This window comes from Eretmochelys imbricata, chromosome 3, assembly GCF_965152235.1.
Source record: "Eretmochelys imbricata isolate rEreImb1 chromosome 3, rEreImb1.hap1, whole genome shotgun sequence".
Lineage (NCBI taxonomy): Eukaryota > Metazoa > Chordata > Testudines > Cheloniidae > Eretmochelys > Eretmochelys imbricata.
The window spans coordinates 18568227-18593227 of NC_135574.1; the positions used below are offsets into that span (position 1 = coordinate 18568227).

The window sequence follows — 25001 nt, forward strand, 5'->3', positions numbered from 1 at the left end:
AACCATCAACTAGGAAAACTGTTTTCTGCATTAATGCTTCTTTAATTAGTCTCCCATTTATTGTTTTCCATCCACTAGCAGAAATGGTTAACAGAATTGTCTGTTTTCTTATAAATTATTTGTTCAGGTTTAAAAAAAATCATAGTAGATCTGATTTAACTTTATCTCTGTTGCTGTGTATTTATATATAATTAATGCTTGGTGTCTCTTGCAGGAAATGGAAAGAACAGTTCATATGTTTGAAACATTCCTGTGATCTCTTTGAGATGGGTGGGTTTATCCTCTTAAACTGCTCATGGGAGAGCAGTCTTCTGAGCCATTCGATTTCCAATTGCACCAAGTATGTGCAGAGCCTTGGTCTTAAGTGCTCGCTCTCTTTCTGTTAAATTTGGTGCTATTGTCTCAGGTACCTGAAACCAACCAGCCTACAAGAACCAAACAGAACTTCAGACAGTTGTATCTGATCTAAATAAAGAATACAACACCACAACTTGGAGATTTTTGGTGCTACAGAAACTGCTCTCATTTCTGCTCCTGTTCTCTCTACATGCATTATCTTTTGGGAAACTTCAGACACAGTGGAGCAGACCAACAAACACAAAAAAACTGGATAGAGCAGATCTAACTAGGTTGAATTTTTTTAAATGGACAACTTTTTAAATTTTCCTTTTCAATTTTTTTTTCTTGTTCTCTGGGGTAATGGACAGAAACCTGTTTCAAAGATGACAGTGATGCATTGTGTTAGGAAACTTGAGTAACTGGATGTACAGTAATTTGAAAATGAGGCTCTCTAGAACTGCCTTTAATGTGCCTTTTTAGTCAATTGAGAAAGATAAGGCTATTCAAATGGTTGGGCTTGTAGCAAATGGCAGAGTTAGAAAGCTGTCTTCAGAATGAAGAGCTCCAAAAGGATGATTTGATTTCCTCATCATTGAATGGCAACCAGTATTATGGTTCTAAAATGCCTGTCTTACTCTACAGAACTAAACTAAGACACACTGAAAAAAGAAACACACTTTACCAAAACAGTGAAATTCCTTTATTCTATGGGTATATTTATGTTATAGAAATAAACTACAGAGTGAAACTCTTGTATGTTGCTGAAAACGAAGTGAAGAGAATATTCGTTAAGGGGGCTATTCTTTTTTCCCACTATTCTATTTATTTGTTGTCCATTTTGAGTTCTTAGAAACAAAAGATGTTTAATTTCTTTCTGAAGTTTTGTTTTTATTAAAGCTAAGACTTGCTGAATGGACATAGAAAGGAGAGACAGTTAGCCAAAAGTCCTGGAGCCCTAGCTCACTGTAAGTACAATTGAGTCCAGGCTCCCACACCTTGGGCCATGTATAGCAGTATTAACGTGGGGGGGGTGGGCGGGGAAGATACTTTATATTATCATTGGCCATTTGTGGACCTCTGAACTGGGCTGTGTGGATTGCAGTTCTCTGTAGCTGAATAGTGAGTGTATCAGTAGTTCAAAACCTTCCTTTTTGGAAATTGGAGACACACAATCTAGGCAGTTGCAAGAGGCAAGGACGTTGCAGTAAAAGTCTTATCACAGGCTCAGTGTTAAAACATTACCTGGGCTGATTTGTTTTAGACAAATAAGTAGAAAATGTTGTAGACAGCTTGGCTGGTGTTACCATATGTTATCGTTCATTATAACTGTTGTATGTAGCTGCAGGAGCGTCTTTCCAAAATATGCAACACGTGCTTTGTTTTTAATTAGAGAAAACCGTCTTGGACTACTGCAGAGATACTGAGCTACCTCAGCTTTTTCTATTTTAGTTACCAACAGTGTTTACGGAGAACTGTAACACTCTCTGCTACCGTTTACATGCTGAAGCTAAGGTACTTGTCTCCATTTCTTTGGCTAGTAGTAGTATGCCACTGCAGAAGAACAAACTTGGGCCTTGGGATACCGCAGTAATCCAAAGTGCTTCTTTGTATTTTATGTTTAAGCCTTCTAATTCTAGTGTGACCTTTTTCTCCCCCAAAATGCCACTTGTTTTCTTAATATCTAAGAGAAAAAAGTTTGAAGGCTTAGTATGCATCTAGTCATACTATTCTAAATGCAACCCATGTAGAAACACTGTATATTTTGGTGAGAAAGTGCGATTAAAAAATAACAAAAAACAAACCAACAGAACCCCCACATTTCAAACAAGGTGTTCTTTGCTCTCTCAAATTTGATTATGGGGATTTTTTTCATGTTTCCTTTAGTATTTATTACCATCGTTCCTGTTTCAGATATTTTTCTGTCTGGTACATTAATAACAATTTTGTATTTTGATGGAAATTGTTGCAAACTTTAAGATTTGATTAAATAAAATGTAGCAGATTTTTTGTAGCAAGTTTCTGGTAAAAGGGTTTTTTGCAAATCTCAGGTTCTTGCTGCAGCATTTTTTTAAAAAAAAATATTTATTCCAGTTTCACTTATTCAGAGAAGTATTTGTCAGGTAGTAGCAGGACTTGTGAAAGGAAAAACTACATACATTTTTAACATGTTGTTAAATCTGTATGAATTAAACAATTGAGTTTTTAGTCATCAGTGAGTTTGACAAGCCAATATAAGCTCACGCATAGCATTAAAGCTCACACCTAGCATTAAAATGCTTCCAACAGGTCAGTTCTTTTTAAAATAACTTTTAATAGTCATTAAAAGTTGATATGGAAACTGAAAGGTGCAACTTTACTAATTGAGGAGTTGCAACTTCAATATTTTAGGTCTTCTGAAAAGAATTAGCCAATCTAAATGTGTTTTTCTTGGGTAAAATTATACCTGCCTTTCTGGCCCAAATAACCACATTACTACATCAGTTTTTTTTTTTTTCCTTTACAGATGCCTGGTGGGTATAGAGTTAAAGCAGCTGTTAATCTATCCATGTGGTCTAAACTTGTTTACTATTTGTACATCTTTATTTTTTGTTTTGCCGTATAGCACTGGCAAGGATTTGTACAAATCGACCTCTGTTCCTTGTTTTCTGATGTGAAAATTGCAAATAAACTCCTGTGCAAGGCCTTGTTCTTGGGTCAGTACAGTGTGGCACAGCCAGGTGGAGGTAAACTTTATAGGTCATTGGGACTGTATTGGAGGTAGTGGAACTGTTCTAGGGTGAAGTTGGTGGCTGTGGAGTTAATAGTATTTGCAAGCTTGAATCTCACCTGTGATTAATTTTTGTTTGTTTTTTTCGATTTTTCTCATATGCCAGTGTATTTATAGGATTACTGGGGTTTTTTTTTTTTTGTATTGTCTTCCCATTTTTTGATTAAGTTGGTGGGTCAGCTCTGGCTTTTACATTCAATATACTGAATGTCGGGTCCTGCAGCTGATAGTCATTATTTTATTTTATTGTTTGTAATCACAACATAAGCTTGAATTTGGGCTTGTACCTGCATCTTGTGTGTCTTGTACATTGGGTTATTTAGACATCGGGGAGTCCTAATGTTTGGTTAATGTATGTCTACTTTGTGGATTAAGTAGACTTCTTTCATCAACTATGATATATTTTGGATTCTATAGTTTTATTCAGAATTGTGTTAAAATTGATGTTTTGCATTTTAACTTCATTTTACATTAGTTTGAAGTAAGTTATTTAATTTTTGAACTTCTGGAAATTTTGAACATTTTACTGTAATTTGTAATATAACTGCTGTGAAATACTTGAATAAAGATGACAAGAAAAACATGGCTTTAGTTCCATTAAAAATGTTCTTGCATTTCAATGAGATGGTAATCTCCTAACTGAACGTCAGCCTTTTTCAAGCCAGGGATTTCATGGATTTTTCGGTAGGCATAATTTATTTCTGGGATTTCACTGTTTGGATGTTTAGGCAGTTTAGTCAGTAACTTTGCTCTCAATGTTTTCCTGTTAGAGGAAAACATCCACTTTTAATTTTGGCTAACTATTTCAAATTTGCAGTGTGGATTATAGTTAAATAACCTCATGAAGAAAAATCTCCCCACTGTTAGGAAACGAACTAAGGTAAATTGTAGGGTAATGGCAAGTGAGTAGTGCTGCTTTGCTGTACATTAGCATCAATGTGGGGCCATTGATTTCTTTTGTCTTGAAGTCCTTTCCCCAGATGAACTCTTTTTCTTCCTATGTAATGAACATTTTTCACTTCTCCAAATTGTTCTAACGTTTTGGAGTGGTTTAGTTCGTTTAAAGCTAAAATTCTAACTCAACCCAGGTTACAGATATGCTTCTAGCAGACTCCAAGATTATTTTTAGAAATCCAAGCTGAAATACAAATTGGGACAAACTGTCAGTATAGAGATTACATAAATCAAGGGTTACCCAGACTTTGCCCAATTGAGGGCCATATGGGCAACTTACCTGGAGCTAGAAGGCTGTGTGTAATTTATATAACATGGAGCAGATACAGATGTGCGGTTCCTTAGGATTATGCCTAATTATAGGAATTGGCATACTGAATTTTTGATCCTGTTCCCCTTTTTTGCCTTGTGTTTGGGGAATACAAAGTTCCTATGCATGTGAAGAGGAGGTGTGGTAGGAAGGTTGGTAACATCTTATTTCAGGTCTCATTCTCCTGTTCTGCTTTTATATGCCAACCCAATAGCTTAGACAGATTTCAAGTGCCACTCTTTTGGCAAACAGTAACTTCAGGGGGATCAGAATAGAGAGTTAACCAGTTGGAGGTACACTCAGGTCCAACAACATGTTTGTGTCTACTGCTCTGGTATAAAAGGAATGAAACTTGTGCCTTGCTGATGTGAGCACAGCTCTTGAAATTACATTTGTTAAACTACATTTGTTTTACTGGATGTCTCCATGAGTAAAGAGCACTGAAAATTTTTGTCTCCTCTACTTCACTGTGACTGGAATCACAAATGCCTGTCCTGAGTAGATTTTGCAATTGAGACTGAAGGCAGTTCTGTGGCCTGCAGTGTGTAGGAGGTTGGACTAGATGATCATGATGGTTCCCTTCTGACCTTAACACCTATGCGTCTAAGTTCTATATATACATCTCCACGTTTGAGAGGCCAGAATAATTTGAGGTCAGTTAGGGGTTTAACTCTTGACAGTTGCCTTTTAAACTACTATCTAATGGATAGGTGACCGTAAAAACAATCATTCAGCACAAAGGGGTGCAATTGGACCTTCTCTTGAGCTGGATATGGTTCACCTGGGACTGCAAATGCAATTCAGTGATACAGGAACTATCCATATATACCCTGATGGCTGTCTCAGACTGTGCGCTGTTGGAGGCATTGTGATCTGGAGCACATACTGGTGCTGCTGGATTCTGTTCCCAGTTCTGCACTGAGTGGGGTGACTTTTGTCTTACCCATCTGCAAAACAGGGATATCATCTGCCTCACAGGCAAATTGTCAGATGTACTAAATGTTTTTAAAGTGCTTTGATATCTTTGGGTGAATGATGCTTCAGAAGCAGTAAGCAGTAGCTTGGTTGTGGCTGTCATATTGAGTTATAAAATGATTCCATTAAAACCCTGTTGGATCATGGGAATATTTGAGTAGGATAAACTGTTTGGGCTCAAGTTTTCCATGCTTGGTCTCTGTCTTGAGTGAAGTTCTTTGGAAAATATGAGCAAAGTCTGACCCCTGACACTGCATGAAGTGTCTTCACCATTTCCTCCTTCAAATCCTCCTGTAAACCTTATTTATTACAAGAGGCACATAACCTCTCTTCATGAAATGTTAACTAAATGGGCAATGGTTTAAAAAATAAAATTACTCTGCTAAAATCATGAAAATGACCATGTACATGTGAGCTTCTGCTCTTCTTCCTTCTCTAAACTATCTGTTTAGATTGCAGACTCTTCAGGGCAGAAACCTGAATTTTAGACTTGGACTAGCATACTCGGGTGTGCAGCACATTGGGTTTCATTTAGGAGACTACTGGTTGAAAACTGTATACTGAGCAGGCACAATAGGAAATGTTCTTGGTGAAAACGGTAGTCCTTTTGAAGTCAAGAGCAAATCGGATTTTATACCTTAAGTCTACAGGTATGTACCTGCATAGCCTAATTAAACCCATATGCACAGGGGCAGATTAAGTGTATTCGGGGCTCTGGACACATCCCCTATAAATGTCCATGGTCTGGCCCTGTAAGCAGCCCAAACCCTCCTTGATTTGGCGGTTGCAGGATCATAGAATCATAGAATATCAGGGTTGGAAGGGACCTCAGGAGGTCATCTAGTCCAACCGCCTGCTCAAAGCAGGACCAATCCCCAATTAAATCATCCCAGCCAGGGCTTTGTCAAGCCCAGAGCTGGGTGTTGGCTTGGCAAGGGACCTGACACCACTCTTTTTGTGGCAGACTGGTCCTTCCTTGGAGCCTGATGCTCTGTCTTTAAGCGGGCTGTGGTCTTTCTCCATGAAGGGAGAGTTTAGCACCCAGCTATCAGAGCAAAAGGCGGCGGCATCAGGAGTGGGGGGAAGGGGAGGCAGGGCAAGAGTGTGTGTGTGTCCTGCTGATACCACCCCAGAAAGTACTATGATAGGATGGCACCAGCAAGGGTTCCCTTAACTCCCAACCACAATCCTATTCTGTTGACAGATACCCTATCCCTACCCAGGATCAAACTTCTCAGTTAAGATGAATGGGGCAGTTGGAGCCATTGTTTCAAGCTGTCTGAAGGCTCAGGAGAGGCTCAGATAAACTCAATATTTTCAAGGGTTTCTTTGCAACTGTGAAATCTAGATGGGGGAAAATTTTTTTTGTAATGAAGGCTGAGATTCTGTTGTCCTGTGACTCCAGCAGTTGCGTCCCTGGGCATCAGCCTATTGAGCCTAGGCCTTTATCTAGCCCTGCACATAAACTGATATAAAAGGAATTTACGAGATCTGGAAGTGAAATAGTTGCTAAGCAAGAAGTTTTGTAAACCAGTGAAGTGAATACCTCACTTTTTCTTTTGTTTAAAACAAACCAAAACCTCAGGACTTCATTGTGGGTGCACAATTAAAATAGAAAAGAATCAGGACATTAGTTTCAACAGCTGTTAATCCAGCCACTGTTGCATTTCTACATGTATGATTTTTTGTAAAATATATAATTTAATATATGTTATGCTCACTTAAACTGGGCACCTTCCAGGGAGTCTGTTTTAGTTCAACCTGATAACAGTGAATGGGAATAACCACTGTTAAATTCCAGTTACAGTGCGGCCACCTTTGAATAATGCCATAGCGTTAAATAATACTTTAATAGTAGGGAAATTCTAAGGCTATTTTTAAAATATAAAAGTTGCTAAATAAAGATTAAAAATAGTTTTTCTATTTAAGTGGGATGGCAAATTCATCCCAGGTTGTTCCAGTGAAGAGAATGCTGCTGTACCATTCTACTAGTCAGATTTCTCTGATGAGCTACAGACAATGGTTTTATCCAAGCTCAACTCCATTTTCCCATCCCGCTCAGAAGTCATAGGTTTGTTAGAGCATAAGGGGATGGGTAAGAGTAAGGTAGTGGAGTGGAGACTTCAATAACTGATGGCATCAACAAAGGTAACCGGCCCATTGCGCATACGTTAAGAAGAATATCCTGAGTCAGAGATTAAATTAATCTAGGCCATTTAAGAAACTAGCTGAAGCAATCTTGGAGCTGTTAAGTTATTCCAAGATCAATGGTTTGCTGTCAAACTGGGAGGATGTATCTTGTGGGATCCTCCAGGGGTCAGTCTTGGGCCTAGTACTATTCAATATTTTCATTAATGACTTTGCTAATCTAGAGGAGAGTATGCTTATAAAATTTCCAGATGACACCAGCGGGGAGAGATTGCAAGCACTTTGGAGGACAGAATTGGAATTCAAAATGACCTTGACAAATTAGAGACTTGGTCTGAAATCAACAAGATGAAATTCAGTAAAGATAAGTGCACAATAATTCACCTAGGAGGATAAAACGAGTACACAACTACAAAATGGGGAATAACTGGGTAGGTGGTGGTGCTGCTGAAAAGGATCTGGGGCTTAAAGTGGATCACAAATTCAATATGAGTCAACAATTTGATGCAGTTGCAAAAAAAGGATGGAATGTATTAACAAGACTGTCGTATTTTAAGACATGGGAGGTAATTCCTGCTCTGCTGGGCACTGGTGAGGCTTTGGCTGGAGTACTGTGTCCAGTTTTGGGCACCACCCTTAAAGGAAAATGTAGACAAATTGTAGAGAGTCCCAGAGGAGAGCAGCAAATATGATAAAAGGTTTAGAAAACCTGACCTATGAGGAAATATTTTTTTAAAAACTGGGCACGTTTAGTCTTGAGAACAGAAGACTGAGGCCTAAGTCTTCATATATATTAAGGGCTCTTATAAAGAGGATGGTGATCAGTTGCCTTCTGAGTCCACTGAAAGTAGGACAAGAAGTATTGGACTTAATCTGCAGCAAGGGAGATTTAGGTTAAATATTGGGAAAAGCTTTTTAACTACAAGGATAGTTAAGCTCTGGAATAGGCTTCTAAGGGAGTTTGCACATTCCCCATCACTGAAGGTTTTTAAGAACAGGTTGGACAAACACTTGTTGGGGTGGTCTAGGTTTAATTGGTTCTGCCTCCATGCAGGAGCCTTAACTTGATGACTTCTCGAGGTCCCTTCCAACCATACATTTTTATGCTTCTCTGCAAGACACTCGAGCTCCCCAAGATGCTGGGGCACAAGGGGAGTTGAGGAAGCAGTGCTATGGGGGACTTCTCGCCTCTTTCCCATGCACTGCTGCTCAGATTGTTCTTTGGCTCCTTTGGATCAGGGGGCTGGTGGGATGTATCTGTAAGACAGCTGGGATCTCAATGAGGTAGACAGGGTGATGTTTGAGACTGGAAGTAGTTGGAGTAACTTGAATGTGTCAGCTTGTCTTTGCAGAGCTAAAATAGGTGTGATGAGTAAGGGGGAAACATTTTGCTTCAGAGTGAATTTTGAAAACTGTCCTATCCCTGAAACAGGCGAGTGAGTGAGAGGAGTTTGTATGGTTCTTCAGTTATTGGTGTGTGGGAGTGGGGAAATGAAACTTGGGAGAAGTTTCAAAAAATGCTTGCTTGAAAAATATTTCCTCTGGCAAAGTTAGTAAATCTTAGACCAAAAAAGGCAGAAAATTAATTTGTCCTAGAAGGAGTTACTGTGTTACATTTTGACTAAATTCAGTCACTAAAGCATGAAATGGAGTGACTCATTCTGCTAAGTACAAATCTTGATGCATCTTAAACTATGGAGCCATTCATGCATCTCCAAAATCAGCTTTCAATAACACCTTGGCTGTCTCTGTACAGTGTAGGGCTTGCATCTTCTTGCTCACATGGGTAGAATCTGACTTACAGGAATATGCAGAAGCCACTTTGAAGAACAGCAAATATTCATTCATCGATTTTAGTAATAGGCTAAAGGATAAACTGTGAGATGCTGAATTGTATTAAAGTATCAAATTTTGGAAACAGTTTTACAGTTTTTAAGTATTTGAAACACAACTGTACAAAGTAATTTTCATAAAATACCACAGTGTAATAGTGGAGCTAAAACTAACAGTTTTCACCTTGCATCAGGGCTGTGGAATTTCATCCTTAATCTACTTCTTGCTCTAGAATTTTGTTCCAGAAGTGAAGTTGTCATTATTTTTTATCTCCCTCAGGATTGTGAAAACAACCATAAAAATTAAAACTGAGCGTAACTGCTGCAGTTGTACTTTCCAGTCTTCCATAATAAATCAGAGATGGGAATTGGTCTGATTCTGAAACCTAGTGACAATTTAAATATAATCAGCTATTTGCTGATAATTCTAGCAGAAACATCAAGTTATTCATAGAGTTTAAGGCTAAAAGGATGCATTAGGGCATCTAGTCTGATCTGCTTTATATTTGAGGCCATTAAATTTCACCAATAACTTGTTTGGCTGAAGCATATCTGCTAGAAAGGCACTCACCTTTAATTTGAAGACACTGCAATGGAGAATCCACCACTTCCCTTGGTAGTTTGTTCCAATGGTTAATCACCCTCAGTATTCAGAGGCGGATTAGGGGTTTGTGGGGCCCTGGGCCATAGCAAGGGAGGTCCCCTCTCCACCCCTGCTGCCCTTCCTGCCCTGCCCCAGGTGCTCCTGCTGGGGAGCTGGGTTGGGACGCGGGAGCTTCCCCTGCCAACTTGGTGCTCCTGCTGGGGGGCTGGCTTAGGGCACGGGGCCTTGCCCTGCTGCCCAGCATGAGCGCCAGGTGAGCCGGGCAACCTCTATCCCTTGACCCTGTTCTCTGGCAGTCACAGTGGGCGGGGAGTGCGGGGTGTACCTATTTTTCCAGGGCTCCCCCAACTGGCCGGGGCCCCTGGGCATGGGCCATGTTAACCCAGTGGAAAATCCGCCACTGTCAGTATTAGAAATTTGTGCTGTATTTCCAGTTTGAATGTTTGACTTCTGCTCCCAGACACGGGTTCTTATATCGACTTTCTCTGCTACATGAAAAACCAATTTCTTACCTGGTATTTTCTCCCAATGAAGGTGTTTATACATTGTAATTGTCAGCTCAATCTTCTTTTGAGTAAGCTAAACAGATTGAGCTCCTTAAATCCCTCACTGTAAGGCATTTTCTCCAGCCCTCAAATCATTCTTGTAGCTATTTTCTGTGCCTGCTCCAGTGATTCAATATCCTTTTGAAAATATGGATATCAGAAGTGAATTCAGTATTCCATTATTGGTCCCTTCAATGCCATATATAGAGATAAAATCACCTCCCTACTCTTACTCACTACTCTCCTGTTTGGCCTCCTCATTCAGGAGATACCTGAAGAGCCATAGTCTGGCTGAGTCTGCTCAAGGCTATTGTGCAGTGTTTGCAAGAACCCTCTGCCAGTTTTATCCTCCAAAGTGCTCCTTCCTGGAAGCTAGCAGGGCAGGGTCTGTCTACCTGCTAGCCCAGGGCTGGGCTCTTCTGAATTGAGCTTCTCCCTTTTAAAGCTTCTCCTCCAAGATTGCCATTCCTCACAAGTGCAGTGGGGACAGGTCTGTCAGAGCCCCAAGCTGCTGTTTAACCCCTTCTTGCCTGGCATGGGATTTATAAATCCCATCACAAGTATCTTTTCCCATTGATTCCACTGGAAATAATTGAGCAGTAAGATAGTATTTTTATTGTGATGAAGGATGGCAGAATCTAGATCTAGGATCTGTTAAGTTCCTTAAGAGCCGTGGATGGAAGGTATTATAAAAATGCAATGAATATTAATAATTCAGTACAAAAACTATATTAAAATAGTGAGATTGCAAAGTGAAGCATCAGAATTCTGGGCATGATGAAGTTAAAGTTGCGTGCACAACATTGATTCCACCCTTTCTCTATATGCATTCTGACTTAGTGTTATATAGTGGTCACGTTATTTTTCAAATAATGCAGTCACTATAATGGTTCTGGGCTATCTGCACCTCTGACCCTACCCCCTCTCTTTGCATCAGGTCTCAGATCTCTAACCAGTACCTGTCTCCTGCGATAGACTCATGAAATTCTCCCAGGGGAGAGTGAAGGAAATACCTGTATTTTTTTATAAATAGCAGGCATTTTTCAGTTTCCTTCTGTGATATTTTCCTGCCTAGCAGCACAGTTGAAAGACGCTAGAAAGGGGAAACAGGAAATGAAATAATGGCAAAGATACGGTACTACCAGAGAGAATACCAAGGGTCCTTGAGGAAACAATAGGGAAGCTGTTCATTGAGCAATACCCTTGGCTTGGCTCCAGCTACATTGGGAAGGTTTATTCTTCCCAGTCCTATGTATAGGATTAAAGGGGATGCTGAAACCTCAAAAATGCTTGCCTAGGGAAGAAGGGGTTGGGTGGGCTGTCAGGCTGCCCAGAGTGTTTGTGAACATTGACAGGGATGTAAGGGGAGACACTGGAGGAGTGACAGAACAGTCTGCTTCTCCCAGCCTAGAGATAGAGGTAGTTGGGCAGAAGAGAATTTACAAAAGTTGGCAATGAAAGATTACAGTATAGGGAAGACCAATGCTCATAAGTCTTTTTTGTTTTAACCCTTTGCTCTTGGTGCTATGTGCCAGTGAACAGTCTTCTTAAAGCCAAGTATTGGAACAAAAGCATCTCCCAGGAAAAGACATTTTAAAACAATGAACAAGTCTTCATGAATGAATGATTTTCTCCAAGGCTTACCATTCCCTAGATCAACTTCTTCAGACTCCCTCCATGCAGTCTCCCTGTGTCCCTTGATAGCTTCTGACCATTCAAAGTAGGGTGACCAGCTGTCCTGATATTTGGGGCTTTGTCTTATATAGACCCCTATTATCCTCATCCCGATTTTTCACACTTGCTGTCTGGTCACCCTAGTTCAAACTCCTCCCCGCCTCCTGCCCGTTTCTTCTGAGAAGGGCTTTTTAGCTGTTTAGTGTTTTAGATCTTCAGGATTTCAGGTTTGGCAAAAACAAAGTTTGTGACCTGTTGGAAATGGGGTCCTTGAAGCTAACAGCTTGCCCCATGGTCTTTCAGCCCTATGCTTGGGTGTTCCTATCTGAGAAGCCATTGTGTTACTTTCTTGTTTGTTCTTCACACAGCACCCCCAATTCAATGAGATCCAGTCTACAGAAAAGTCATATAACCCAATATACAATCACTTCACCTTACGAGGTCACATACAGTGTTTGTTTATAAAATTATTATTTCTCAGTATTCTTAGATTAGTACAGAGCAGTTCCTTACCTGTCATAAAAACACTTCTAAAAAATAAATCTGAAACACATTCATGGCATTCTGTAGTAAAAGATAGTGCCACACACGGTCTGCGACTAATGACTGTCTTCCTGCAAAATTTCAAGTTCTTATTTTCTGCTAGTGAGTGTAGAGCTGTTTTTAAAAAGCTGCAAACTCTTTTTATGGGAAATTTTTATTTCCATCCACACCCCCACATAAACACAAATGGCTGACCGAATTTTTGTCAAAATTTAGAAAAATATTTTGTTGGGCTGAAAAGAATAAAACTGTCAAAATTATAAGTCGTTAAAAGTGACCCCTTAGAATAGTTTGTGCAACTTTGACAATAGGTGTTTATGCTCTGCCTGTATCACGTATTATTATTATTTCTACCTTAAGAGTAGTAAAGTGCAGAGGCATGATGAGGCAATAGGATTCTTACATACTAAATCATATTAGAAGTAGAGGAAAGAAATCCTAAGGCCCATAGAGTCCAAGCAACACATATTGGCAGGGTAAATGTGGCTGAAGTATTAATGAGTAGTGCTGCAGGGATCTGCAAACTGTATAACATTCATATAAAATTGAACTCACTTGAAGTGAGTTGGGGTGTCAAGGACATACTTAGGGATAGTTGTTTCTGTTGCATATTTCTCTGGTATATGGCAGACAAAACTTTTTGGCAAAAGATGTAGATTTGGTGACACCAGAATGTTTTGTGAATTCGTGTTGCTTGTAGCAAATTATTTTTGGATGAAAAAAGTTCTAAAAAGATTCTAAAAGGGATTTGAAATGAAATGTTTAGCTTTTTCAGTTTGAATTACTTTGTTTCAATATTTTGTTAATTAAAAACAAAACGTTTTTAAATGATCAAAATTGAAACAAAATGTTTCATTTTATCAAAACAAAATATTGACCTGACACAGATTTTTTTTTTTTTCAACTTCTTGGGTTGCCAAAATTTTTGAAAAATTTGTTTTTGATCCAAAACCATTTGTTAATTATTTTTTCAGACTTGCCAGTGAACCAAAAAAATCCATTATTAATACAGCTCTACTAATTACAATCAAGTGCTTTGTTTGAAAAGGAGGAAGAAGAAATGGATCATCATTTCAGTTCCAGAGGTACTGGTGGTCACATACCTGCTTTCTCTCAAAGTCGGGCCTGTGTGTACACAGCCGATGGGTTTGTACGCTGTTTGGAAAGACTGTAATGTATTGCTGCTGTGCCTAAGTGTAGGCTGGCTTCTTTCCCTGCCCCTAGCCAAGCCACTGTTCCTGATTTTCCCCTTACATTGTGTGCCAGGAGAATGAATATGCTGCAGGATTTGCGCTGTTTTCAGTGAGCCAATTAATCATTTCTTTACATTTTGGATTACACGTGAAGAAATAGAAGAGATTAGCAAAATCTAGTAACAACTAGCTTCTCAAAGAAGAAGACCCTTAGGACAGAGTTGCTCTCAAGCAAGTTTAAGGCCAGAAGGGATCACTAGAACATTTAGTCTGACCTGCTTTATATCAGAGGCTATTAAATTTCACCCAGTTACCCTTGTATTGAGCCCAATAACTTGTGTTGAGCTAAAGCGTATCATCCACAAAGGTATTCAGTCTGAATTTGAAGACATTGAGATGGAGAAACCACCCTCTCCATTGGTAGGATTAATCACCCTCACTGTTAGAAATGTACCGTATTTCCAATTTCAGTGTCTGGCTTTGGCTTCCCACCATCTGTTCTTGTCTATGCCTCTCTCTGCTACATGAAAGGCCCCTTTCTTATCTGGTATGTTCTCCTTGTGAAAGTCCTTTATACATTGTAATAGTCACCTCTCGCACCTTGTCTACACTTGCTGCGGCTGTAGCTACACATCACACCTGTAGCGACACACCACAGTGAAAAGCAAACTCCATACCCACTCACTGCAGCATGTAGGTACACGTGTCAGGGAAAGACTTTGGCAGGGGGCATTTGCCTGGAGCCTTTTCCTGCTTCCTTCCCCTGCTAGAGCCTTTTCCCACTGATGGAGTCTTTCACTGTGGCATGAAAAGGCTCTGACAGTCAGACGCTATGCTGCTAAAAATAGTATAGCTGTAGGAGGCTCTGCTCGGCCACCTGGAGAGCTGTGTAGGGTGTAGACCCCGGGCGTCTGGTGTGTAGGGCACCCTGGTCTTCTGAGGAGCACCTCGAGTTTTGGCGATGGGGCTCACAGCTTGGGAACAGCACATTGTTCTTCTGAATGTGGAAAGAAGCAGGGACATGTCTGTATGATAAGAGAATGATGAAGCAGTTTCCAGTGCATTAGTAATGGCAGGTTATTAGACCTCATCTACTCGGGATAAACATTTTTGAGTCAGAAGGCCTGGATAACCTGTATCCAAGAGTCTTAATAAGAGTTGGCTGAGGAGATCTCTGCCCTGCAGATGGTCATTTTTAATAAATCCTATAATACCAGGGAATTGATGTAATCTGCATTAATGTAATACCTAGACTCTTGTACTCTGTTTTAGCACCTCATGACATTCTGATTAAAATTTGAGCACTATGCAGTATCAACAGAGTACATGTTAAATAGATTAAAAACTGCAGGCCAACTGACAGATATGAATGGGAATCTTCTTGCTTTCCCCTCTAAACTTCTACATAGCAATTATATATTGCCAATATGAAAATCTGTGGCATATTGAAAAGGTGGGGGACAAGATGAAATTGAATTTAATATTATTAAATAACATGGGATACTGCACTCATTGAACAAGAAAATTAATAATTATTTACAAAGATAGTTTTTAACAAAAATGAAGTGGCTACAGAATTGCCAGCATGCATCAGAATCTAGGCTCAGTTTGCCAAAGTCTGATTATTTTTACTTTGGGATAGTGCCCATACTAGAATAAGCTCCCGGTTCTCAGATTTTAAAAATCAAAAGTATTTGGCCTCCCATTTTCATAATTTCATCTAACAGATTCTTATTCTGCTACTATGTTATAAACCAGCCCATGCCCCACATATCACAGTCTGGGAACCACTCTGCTTGAGCATATTCCCCAACCTGAGAAGAAGGTGCCAGTCCCTACCCTTTAAGAGCTATTATTTCTATAAATCTGTTTTTACAGATAAAATAAAACACAAAGGCTTCCACAGCTTGCAGTTGCCAGCTAAGCTTAATTGTATCCATACTCTGTGGCTACACAAAGGGGTGAGAAGAAATATAAGGCTACACAAGCTGAACCGTGGAGAAAGTGCATGTATTGCTGTGGTAGACATGGCTCAGAACTGATGTCCCAGATTGGGCCTAAGACACCATCACAAAACCTAGGTTTTATAACAACTTTATGGCTTACACAACAGACATTGGAATTCAGACTGCCAGCCTGATTTCTGGGCCAAAGAAAGCTATTCGAATGGCTGCAAGAAGGAAGGTTTCAGAACATGCACTATCAGTTGGGCAGCCAGCCCTGTCCTCAGGCCAGGTCCTAAAGGAGACTGATATTGCCAAGGTAGCCCTTAAGATCTCACCTGTGAACTGCGAAAGAGGAGAGGATATTAGTAAGACATTGAAAGATGACAAAATTAAAAACCACAAGCAGCTGGTTACCCTTTGTTATTCATATAATAAGGAACAAATGCAGACATTAGGCTTGATATCAGTGGCAAAGCTTCCCTCTCCTAGGCACTAGCTGAGCCAAAACTTGTAATTCCGTGTATTAATCTGCTATACTTAATTAAAATAGAACTTGTGGGCTGATGAAAAATGGAATTTGTTACCTTTCTCTCAGGAGTAACCTTTCCCCCAAGCTAACGTCAACTCTAAACATGGAATGTGTCATCCAAGAGAAGACAACTTACAGCTTGTTTCAAGGGGCAGCTTGAGACAGGCTCATTTTCCACTGTTGTCTGCCACTTTTCCTTTGGTTTTTCTGTCTCCAACAGCTGGAGCCAATGTCTGACTTTGATACTTGCAGAGAGACTAAATTCTGTCATTAAGGATAATTTGGCTGAGGAATCTAGTCACAATTCTCTTCTGGCCCAGGTGACAGCCCGCACTTGCATGAAATCTAAACTGGGCCAGTGTTTAATCCAGACTCATACAAAGAGTGGTTCTTCAAACCAGAGATGACACTTCTTTCCTGGTATCTCCATACCTTGTGTAATGAGATGATAGACACACCATGCAGCAACATCTCTGCCTACTTCTCTCAAGATAATTTTCTTTCTAGCTCTTCATTTTTTCTAACCAGGACCCCCAGGATGATCAAAAATTAGTGTTGTATTTTCTGTACACCTTGGTATCTCCATTTCATCTGAAAGGAGGGTTCAATACCTGCTTCTAAAGCTCCTGGACTCTAGAAAGGTAAAATGGAGCATTAAGGGGTTTAGTTTAAGGAGCTCATTCAATTTGATTAGACTTTATATGCATGACAGGCTATACAAGTGTTAAAGTATTAAAGACACCCCCTACTGGTATTTTTCAGAGGTTGGTATGACTTGCCCAGCACAGGACTACACATCCTATTTGGGGTTTGATCCGCCGTGACTAGAAAATTAAACCACCTTTTGAATGTAGTGTGGAGGGGTAATGTAGCACCTTTCCAAAGGAACTGCTGCCCTTTCATTAGCAACTACTCAGGAAGCATTTGAGATTCAGGAGTCTCCCAGATTGTGTCTCCTTGCTTGTAGTTAAGACTTGATTCGCTTGGTAAGTTTACTACTCAATGAAACAATCAGAGGAAAACAGCAACCATGGGAACTGTGGGAGTATGTAAGCATCCCTTACATGGTAACTTTCAGTCCCCAGTGAGCTGATCTAGAGTCATACTAGTAAACAAGAGGTGAAAGGGTTGGTATCATTACCAGTCCACTGAGCCAGCCTGTCCATGGAATTTCTAAAAGCTTTTTAAGGACAAAACCTCTTAGCAGATCTGTGCACATGATTCATTTAGCACAGACTCTCAGCCAACTTCCCAGGGGACAACTAAAATAATTTTCATATGAAAGTAAAGCAAATAGCCTGTGTCTTGCTCATCCTACCAAGCATTATTGACCAGTGCTGAGTAAGACCATCTTTTCAGTGTTGATGAACGGGTTGGAAACTCATCCTGTGTGGTCTGGGTCATGGCTATATAATACCAAAGTGCAAGGCTTTTAATAATCTTCATGTGCTGTTCAACCTGATCCACTAAGACCAAACAAAAATGTTTAAAAACTGCAGTCAAGCTTGTAAATACTTGCAAAGTTGCAGTCTGAATGAAGCTGAGACAAACTCAATAGTTTAATTATTTCTGTAAATGTATAGAACAGTTGTTTGTTCCTACTATAGGTCTGAAATGTTCCACTGCAATGTACTGCCTCTCCCACTGGAGAGGTAGTTGGGACTAGTTATATTTGTCTCCTCATTAGTTCCCTATCCAGTGTTTTACAGCTAACAGATGACATCCAGTGAAACATCAGAGGAACCTTGAACTGTTACACTTCAGTGCTCTTGGAGACAAGTGTCCTTTTGTGGATTGCTGAACTCCCACTCCGAGATATGAAGGAACTTGACCACAGGGCAAAAGTGGCTTTCATCTCTTAGAAATTACAAGACCAAGTAGCACAACTCCAGGCTCACTTAAATAAAGCAGTTTAGTAAGGTTTTAAGATAAAGCTTCAAGATAATTGTATAAACCTTGATAGAAAACGAGCCCTCTGGTTCTTTACTTAATAGAAGTTTGGAAAAATGGAGTGGGGGAAAGGAAGGCTATCTAGATAAATGGAGAGTTATTTATAAGCTCTTTTTAAAAAAAAAAAAAAAAAAAAAACTAGGATGCAGGTATGTTGGAAGTTAGTAGTCAGTTAAATATTAGCAAGAAAAATTGAACCAGAGAGAGATCCAGCTGGAACAAAAGCATTTTCCTCCATGGTTGCAAGGAAAATTAATGTCAACATTAATGTGGCATTGCCTTGTGTTCACTCTTAACAAAATTAATCCAATCTGGATGATGACTCTAGATCTATAAATATATTTATTATAATATAACAACTTAACAGTAAACATAAACTATATACAATGCCATTACAGAGAACCCTGGTTGTTTTATATTAGTCACAGAAATAGCCAGTTTTGCTCCAGTGTGAGAAATGAAGAAATAAGCTAAATTGGAAATGTTGAATGTGTTAGGTCTTGTTGACTGCTAGCACCTCCTTTGGAGGTAGACACACACCAACGCTAAAATTAGTCCTGCCCCAGGCAGTTAGAAACTTGTGCTCCAATCTTTAGGTTCACACTTGTACCCTGTTTGACATAAATACTTTAAATGACATATTATGTATATAATTTTGTTGTGCTTATTTTTTTCTCTAAAGAATAAATAATCAAAACAACTGCATAACAAAGGTTGGAACTTCACTATCAAAATGAGAGAGACGCGAGTCACCCTACAGCCTGACTGAGCACATTATTTTTAAATACTGCAAGATACAAATTTCATCCTATTTTGTTCTTTTATAAACAATTATTAATAAAATAACTTTAAGGTGATTGGCTAACCATCTGCATTGTTTTCCCCAAAGTTGTAACCAGACCTCCCCTGATACAAAAAGGCTAACATATTTGGTATGAAATTCAACTAGATATTGACCGTAGTGTGTCTCATACACACATTCTGTAAAGGAATCTCTCCACAGAATTACCACCATGGCATTTAGAATCTAAAACTGTGAAGGCAAACGTAGCAACTCTTTCTCTTTCTGCTGCTCTGTTTGGAAAGAAATCACACAAATCATCTGCTCAGGGTTATTTTCCATTTGTTAACTGTAAGAATCTGTTTTCCCCCATTATATCTCCCTGCTCATCTCCCATTTGATCATTCCATTTACAAATTTATAAAGAATTTTCACATCACAATGCTGCTCTGGATAGACAATGTTTTTATATATATATATAAAAATATAACCCCTGTGCTGTGCATATACTTACAACTCTACACAGTAATCATTCTGTCTCTCTTATACTGGGCTTTACCCAATGCATTTTCTATTATGGGATTTAAACTTGTGTGTTTAAAACGTGAATGTTTTTATTCTGAAACATTCTGATGCTTCTTAGTGAGAGAAGTTTGCATTTAAGACTTCCATATCTTTTAATTGGGAGATAAGATTTTGGTTTTTTTTTAAGATGTCCTCTTAGATGTAATTTAAAAACAAAGATAGTGGCATATATCCCAACATAAGGAATCTTGATTATGATCCAAAAATGAGTATATAAACCATAACACGAGGCATCTTCTTAAATAACGTACTGAAATCGTGGAAATCCCACATCATATTGTTTGTTTTTATTAACACGATTCCAATCAGAACATTTTAAAGAGGTTAGTTTAATCAAGAAAATGCCTCTGGAATCTAAAAAAAAAATTTGCATTGGACGTTGCAAGCACTGTCAAGTTTTGCTCATACAGTAGAAAACAAGATAGAAACCACTCTCCACTCCTAACACACAAATGCTGCCATGTAGGGGGCAGAAGTCCATACAACCCAAGAAACCTTTTTCCACATAGAGTGCTGTTACAATCAGTTCTCTCTCTCTCTCCTTTTTTGGTGCTGCTCTAGAGAACTGCAGTATTTATTTGATCTGATGGAAGACTGACATCAACCTACGCCAGCTGTCACACAAGATATATCTCAGTCACTGGTATTGAAAAGCATGTATTTGTTAAAAACAAATGTGGGAATCAAAGTGATAAGGACACTTTGACCTTCTTTCAAATAGTCTGATGCCTAATGTGTAACAGTAAAACAAATCTTCTACGCAGTTACTTTAAGAATCAAGCTTGCTCTCTAGGAGTAAAATGCAGATTTTTCTCTTCCCCCAGTTAAAAAATATGTGAAATTCTATTGCACCTGGGTTGACCAAAAGCCTACATCCGTAACAAGGGCCACTACCCCATCTAGTGACACACTTGTATCATTGAGTTACACTATCTTACACAGCACGGAGCTCTCTGCTCCTTGTTCACCAAAAGGTGAAGATGATTTTCTACATTCAATGTAGAGAATATTCAGAACTTTAGAGCAATATGTTCGTTGCTTTTGTGTTTTTGTTCTTCTAATTTTATTTATTTTTGTTGTAATAGCTTTTTTTTATTTCTTGCCTGCTTTTGGCAGGCAAAACTAGTTCTCCGTCCAACTCCTTGGTAGCATCAACCACTCTGAATGTACTTTTTAATAACGACACAGCCATGTCGAAACACAGGGCATGGCATATTGGGGAGAAGTGTCCATGTGTTTGTCTTAGGGTCATAAGCTTCCATATTCCCCAGCGCAGGTCCTTCGCTGCTAACAATTCCACCGGTGGCATAAATTTTTCCATCAAGAACCACAGCACTATACACAAAAAGAAAAGAAAAGTTTTGCTTAATATCTTGTAAAACAGTTCAAATTTCTTCTAGTTTTTAGTGCCCTTTTGCAACACAAGCCTAACTGGATAACTGTTAAAATAGTAAGAAACACTTGCATCTTTAGAAAGCTGAACGCCCCTTCCATTAATCTTAATAACCTTCCCCTACCTGCGCTGCCCCACCATCCCCCAGGTAAGCTTTCCCCACTTTAAACATACAAGAGGGAAACTGTGGAAGACATGACTCTCTCAAGCCTATAGAGGGTATCAACAGCACAGCCACTGTTGCAATGTACCAGGCCTAGATACACACCTATGCACCACATCCAAGTGTATAAACAAATGTAGCTGCTATTCAGAAGTTTCTGGCTCCCAGTCCTGTGCATACAAAATGGGATTTTTACACCACCGGTCTTTGCCAAAGCTGTAAAGGAAGAAACAGCTACCCCCCAAGACTATAAGCTCAATGAAAACCCTCTTGATTCAACCCATTCAGTGGTCAGTTGTCTTTCTTTCACTGTGGAGGCTGGGGTCATGACTACATTTTCCACTGAGCCAAACCCTCTCCACCCCATTTTCCTCTCTCTGACTCAGAAACACATCTTGCTGCCTGTATGTGGCTGCTGGTGTGAGTGCTGTCTGGCAGAAGGCATTACAGCATGCATACAAAGCCAATCAATGGCTATGGATACCGAACAGTATCTGGGGGTGGGGAGCTGGGTGCCCTAGTTTATAAAAAGATTAGCACATTTTAAAACTTTGCAAATTTTAAATATATTGCAAATAAAGCAAACTGAACAAAGGAGGGTTAATGGAGAGGCTCTATGCCAATGACTGGGCTCGCCGAACTTAACACTAAGTAGTACATTCACATATTTCATAGAGCTCATTTTGAAGCAATAAACATACAGAGCGGGCTGCAGCATAAGGAGGAAGAGTTGAAATTGAAGGATGGGGTGAATGGTGAATCCTAGAAGACGCCAGCATGAAAAACCAACCAACCAAAATGCCTCTGAAAAAAGAAGAATGTAAAGAACAAGAAGTGGTCAATGTCTTCAGGAGGAATCAGGCTCTGAGGATAAAAACAAACCTGTATTGAAAACAGTGAAGAGGGAAGGATTTAAACAAGACTAGTATGAGTTACATACACAAGTAAGTAGGAAATAATGAAGACCTTTTCAAAATAACTGTTAATCTGAATGCAGGTAAATTGGGTTTACTTGAAACATTTGATCAGCTTATCTATACAAATCAGCAAGGCTGGCTGATTATACAGCCCGGAGTCTTAAGGGAATTTGCTAATGAATTTACTGAACTACTGGTAATTATTTTTGAAAAGTCACATAGAAATGGGGAAGTACTAGAGGATTTGAATAAAGTGTTGTACCAATATTCAAAAAAGCAAAGACTCATTTTGAGATTACTAATATCTATTCTGTGTAGCCTTACAATTTGCCCTCAACTGAACTCCTACAGAAAAAAGATAACATCAAAACACTTTCTCAAAATGATCACTCCATATCTGACCTCTTGCTCCTCATCCTCAACAGAAATCTGCACAACACCTTCAGAACACAAGCCTGGGAACTTAAATTCATAACTCCACTTGACATAAAAAATCATGGCTGGAGATACTGTATCTATGGCTTTTTGTAACGATTTGTAGCCTACTAACCTTCTTTTGTCCTATAACTGTAGCGGTATTAACTGCCCCCTTCATCTTGAATGGTCTCTTGCAACATGTATTAATGCCTTATCTATGCCATGCTTGTATTTAGCTGTTGCCACTACCTGTCCCAGACCTGAAGTAGAGCTCTGCATATGCTTGGAAACTTGTCTCTCACCAAGAGAAGTTGGGCCAATAAAAGATATAACCTCATCCACCTAGCCTGTCTAAATGAATAAGTAAATAAAATAAAAAAGAGAGAGCAAGACTGAAACCAGGAACCTCCAACCAGACTTTATTTAGTCATATATTCCTAACACTCCCATTCCCTCCCTCCATTTGTTAGTTACACTGACTCATTACATCTTGTCTGTCGAGTCCAATCCTTACACACAGGTGTAACTTTATGTAAGGAATAATGCCACTGAAGTGCACAAGTGTTTGAAGGATCAGTGTCTTGAATTGTAAGTGCTGCAGGGCAGGGAAGCTTGTTTAATTTGTGCTTGCACAGAGCCTACCCCAATGGGGTCCCAAACTTGATGGGGCACTGAGTACTACTGTAATACTGCTACTAATAAATAATTGCTATTAATAGCATGACAGCCCGTTATGTATAAGTACATAGGACGGTGGCATTATGAGAACTAAACAGCATGGACTTTCTAAAGAACATAAGATACAAGACACCCACAGCCGGCTACATGTGGGATAAAGCCACGTGGACACAGTACAATGGTGACATGTGCCAAACTGAGATGTCATCTCTGCCCCAGAAAAGATTATGTTCTAAGGGCTCAAAAGGGTACAATATGAACATAAAAATGGCCACACTGGATCAGACCAATCGGCCACCTAGTTCAGTGGCCAGTCTGTGATCCTTGGAGTTTAGGGAAAGCTGGAGTCTTGTGTTGCATCTCTGACCATTTTTGTCTACTAGTCATTGATGGACCTAGCCTCCATGAATTTATCTAATTATTTCTTAAACCCATTTATACTTTTAGCCTTCACAGAATCCCATGGCAACAAGTTCCACAGGCTGACTCTGTGTTGTGTGAAGAAATACTTGCTTCTGTTTGTTTTAAACCTGCTGCCTATTAATCTCATCAGGTGACCACTAGTTCCTTTGTTATGTGAAATAGTAAATAGCACGTCCCTATTCACAATACAGTCTCGCATACCAGTTTACCAATATGATCTGGCACAGGGTCACTCTGTTGCCATAGGGTACAGAAGGAATGTGAACACAGTAGTTTCAGCGTGTTTTTGCAAAAACAAAAACAAAAAAAAAAAAAGAGTGGGAATTGGCCATATATGTACTGGGCTGCTAGTCCTTCTGTGTCCCTTTGCACAGCTGAAGACAGAGGTTTCAGGGTTTGGCACGAGACACAGTGGCTGTGTCTGTATTCTTCCGTTAAAGCCTTTGCTAGGGTAAGGGTAATCTTACAACATCTTACTTGACAAATTAATTCAAAGTGGTTTGGCTAGGAGCACTGCCACATGGGCTAAAAAAAAGTGGTGGAAGAATCATAAATAAGGGGTAGTTATAAGAAGCAATATTTGGTGCAGAGGGAGATGTTTTGGTCTGGTTTTATTTAACATCATCATTAATGATCTGGTTTCAGAGTAACAGCCGTGTTAGTCTGTATTCGCAAAAAGAAAAGGAGTACTTGTGGCACCTTAGAGACTAACCAATTTATTTGAGCATGAGCTTTCGTGAGCTACAGCTCACTTCATGTATGCATCCAATGAAGTGAGCTGTAGCTCACGAAAGCTTATGCTCAAATAAATTGGTTAGTCTCTAAGGTGCCACAAGTACTCCTTTTCTTTTTATTAATGATCTGGAAGACTATGTAAGCAGCCCATTAAATTAAAGTTGCAAATTACTGGGAGGTGTTACCACCAGCAGTGAGGACAGACAAAATAATAGGAACATGGGGACCTTGAAAGGTTAGCAGTATGAATAGGCAATAGAAGGGGATCCAACTGAAAACATGTAAGTAAATACGTCTGTGGAAAATACCTATAGCTTAGACATCAAATTTCCAAAAGCATCTAAGAGTTAGCTCCACCAAAGAGATTTAGGCTCAGTGTTGGAAAGCCTAACTTTAGGCCCAGAATCCACATGTCCAAGCTCCCTATAAAATGCCTGTGGAAAGTTGGGTGCCTAAGAACAGGCTACAGAAAAGCCCACAAACTGAGTGGTGAGCCACTTAAGCTAGCTAGTAGGAAATGCCAATCAGAGGGGCAACCTGTTGTATACAGCTACACCCCTTTTGTGTGCGCTTAAAACCCACTTCTCAGACGGTATGAGG

The 25001-nt window shown here is 39.5% G+C and overlaps 2 protein-coding genes across 5 annotated transcripts in view; one reads left to right on the top strand and one right to left on the bottom strand.

The window, feature by feature from the left end:
* Nucleotides 1–25001, top strand: part of ATAD2B (ATPase family AAA domain containing 2B) — a 215152-nt gene that overhangs the window by 147526 nt on the left and 42625 nt on the right. For 2 of the 4 annotated variants that reach the window (XM_077812463.1, XM_077812464.1), the window contains exon 28: nucleotides 215–3691. In XM_077812463.1, coding sequence (XP_077668589.1) covers nucleotides 215–256 — 42 coding nt within the window. In that variant the 3' untranslated portion in view covers nucleotides 257–3691. Of the gene's footprint in view, nucleotides 1–214; nucleotides 3692–13665; nucleotides 19106–25001 lie in introns of those variants that run through there. The other 2 variants (XR_013345548.1, XM_077812465.1) reach the window with 2 other exon arrangements.
* The window catches only part of KLHL29 (kelch like family member 29), a 375769-nt gene continuing 371594 nt past the window's right edge, over nucleotides 20827–25001 (bottom strand). The window contains exon 12 of the mRNA XM_077812466.1: nucleotides 20827–21010. Coding sequence (XP_077668592.1) covers nucleotides 20827–21010 — 184 coding nt within the window. The remainder of the gene's footprint in view (nucleotides 21011–25001) is intronic.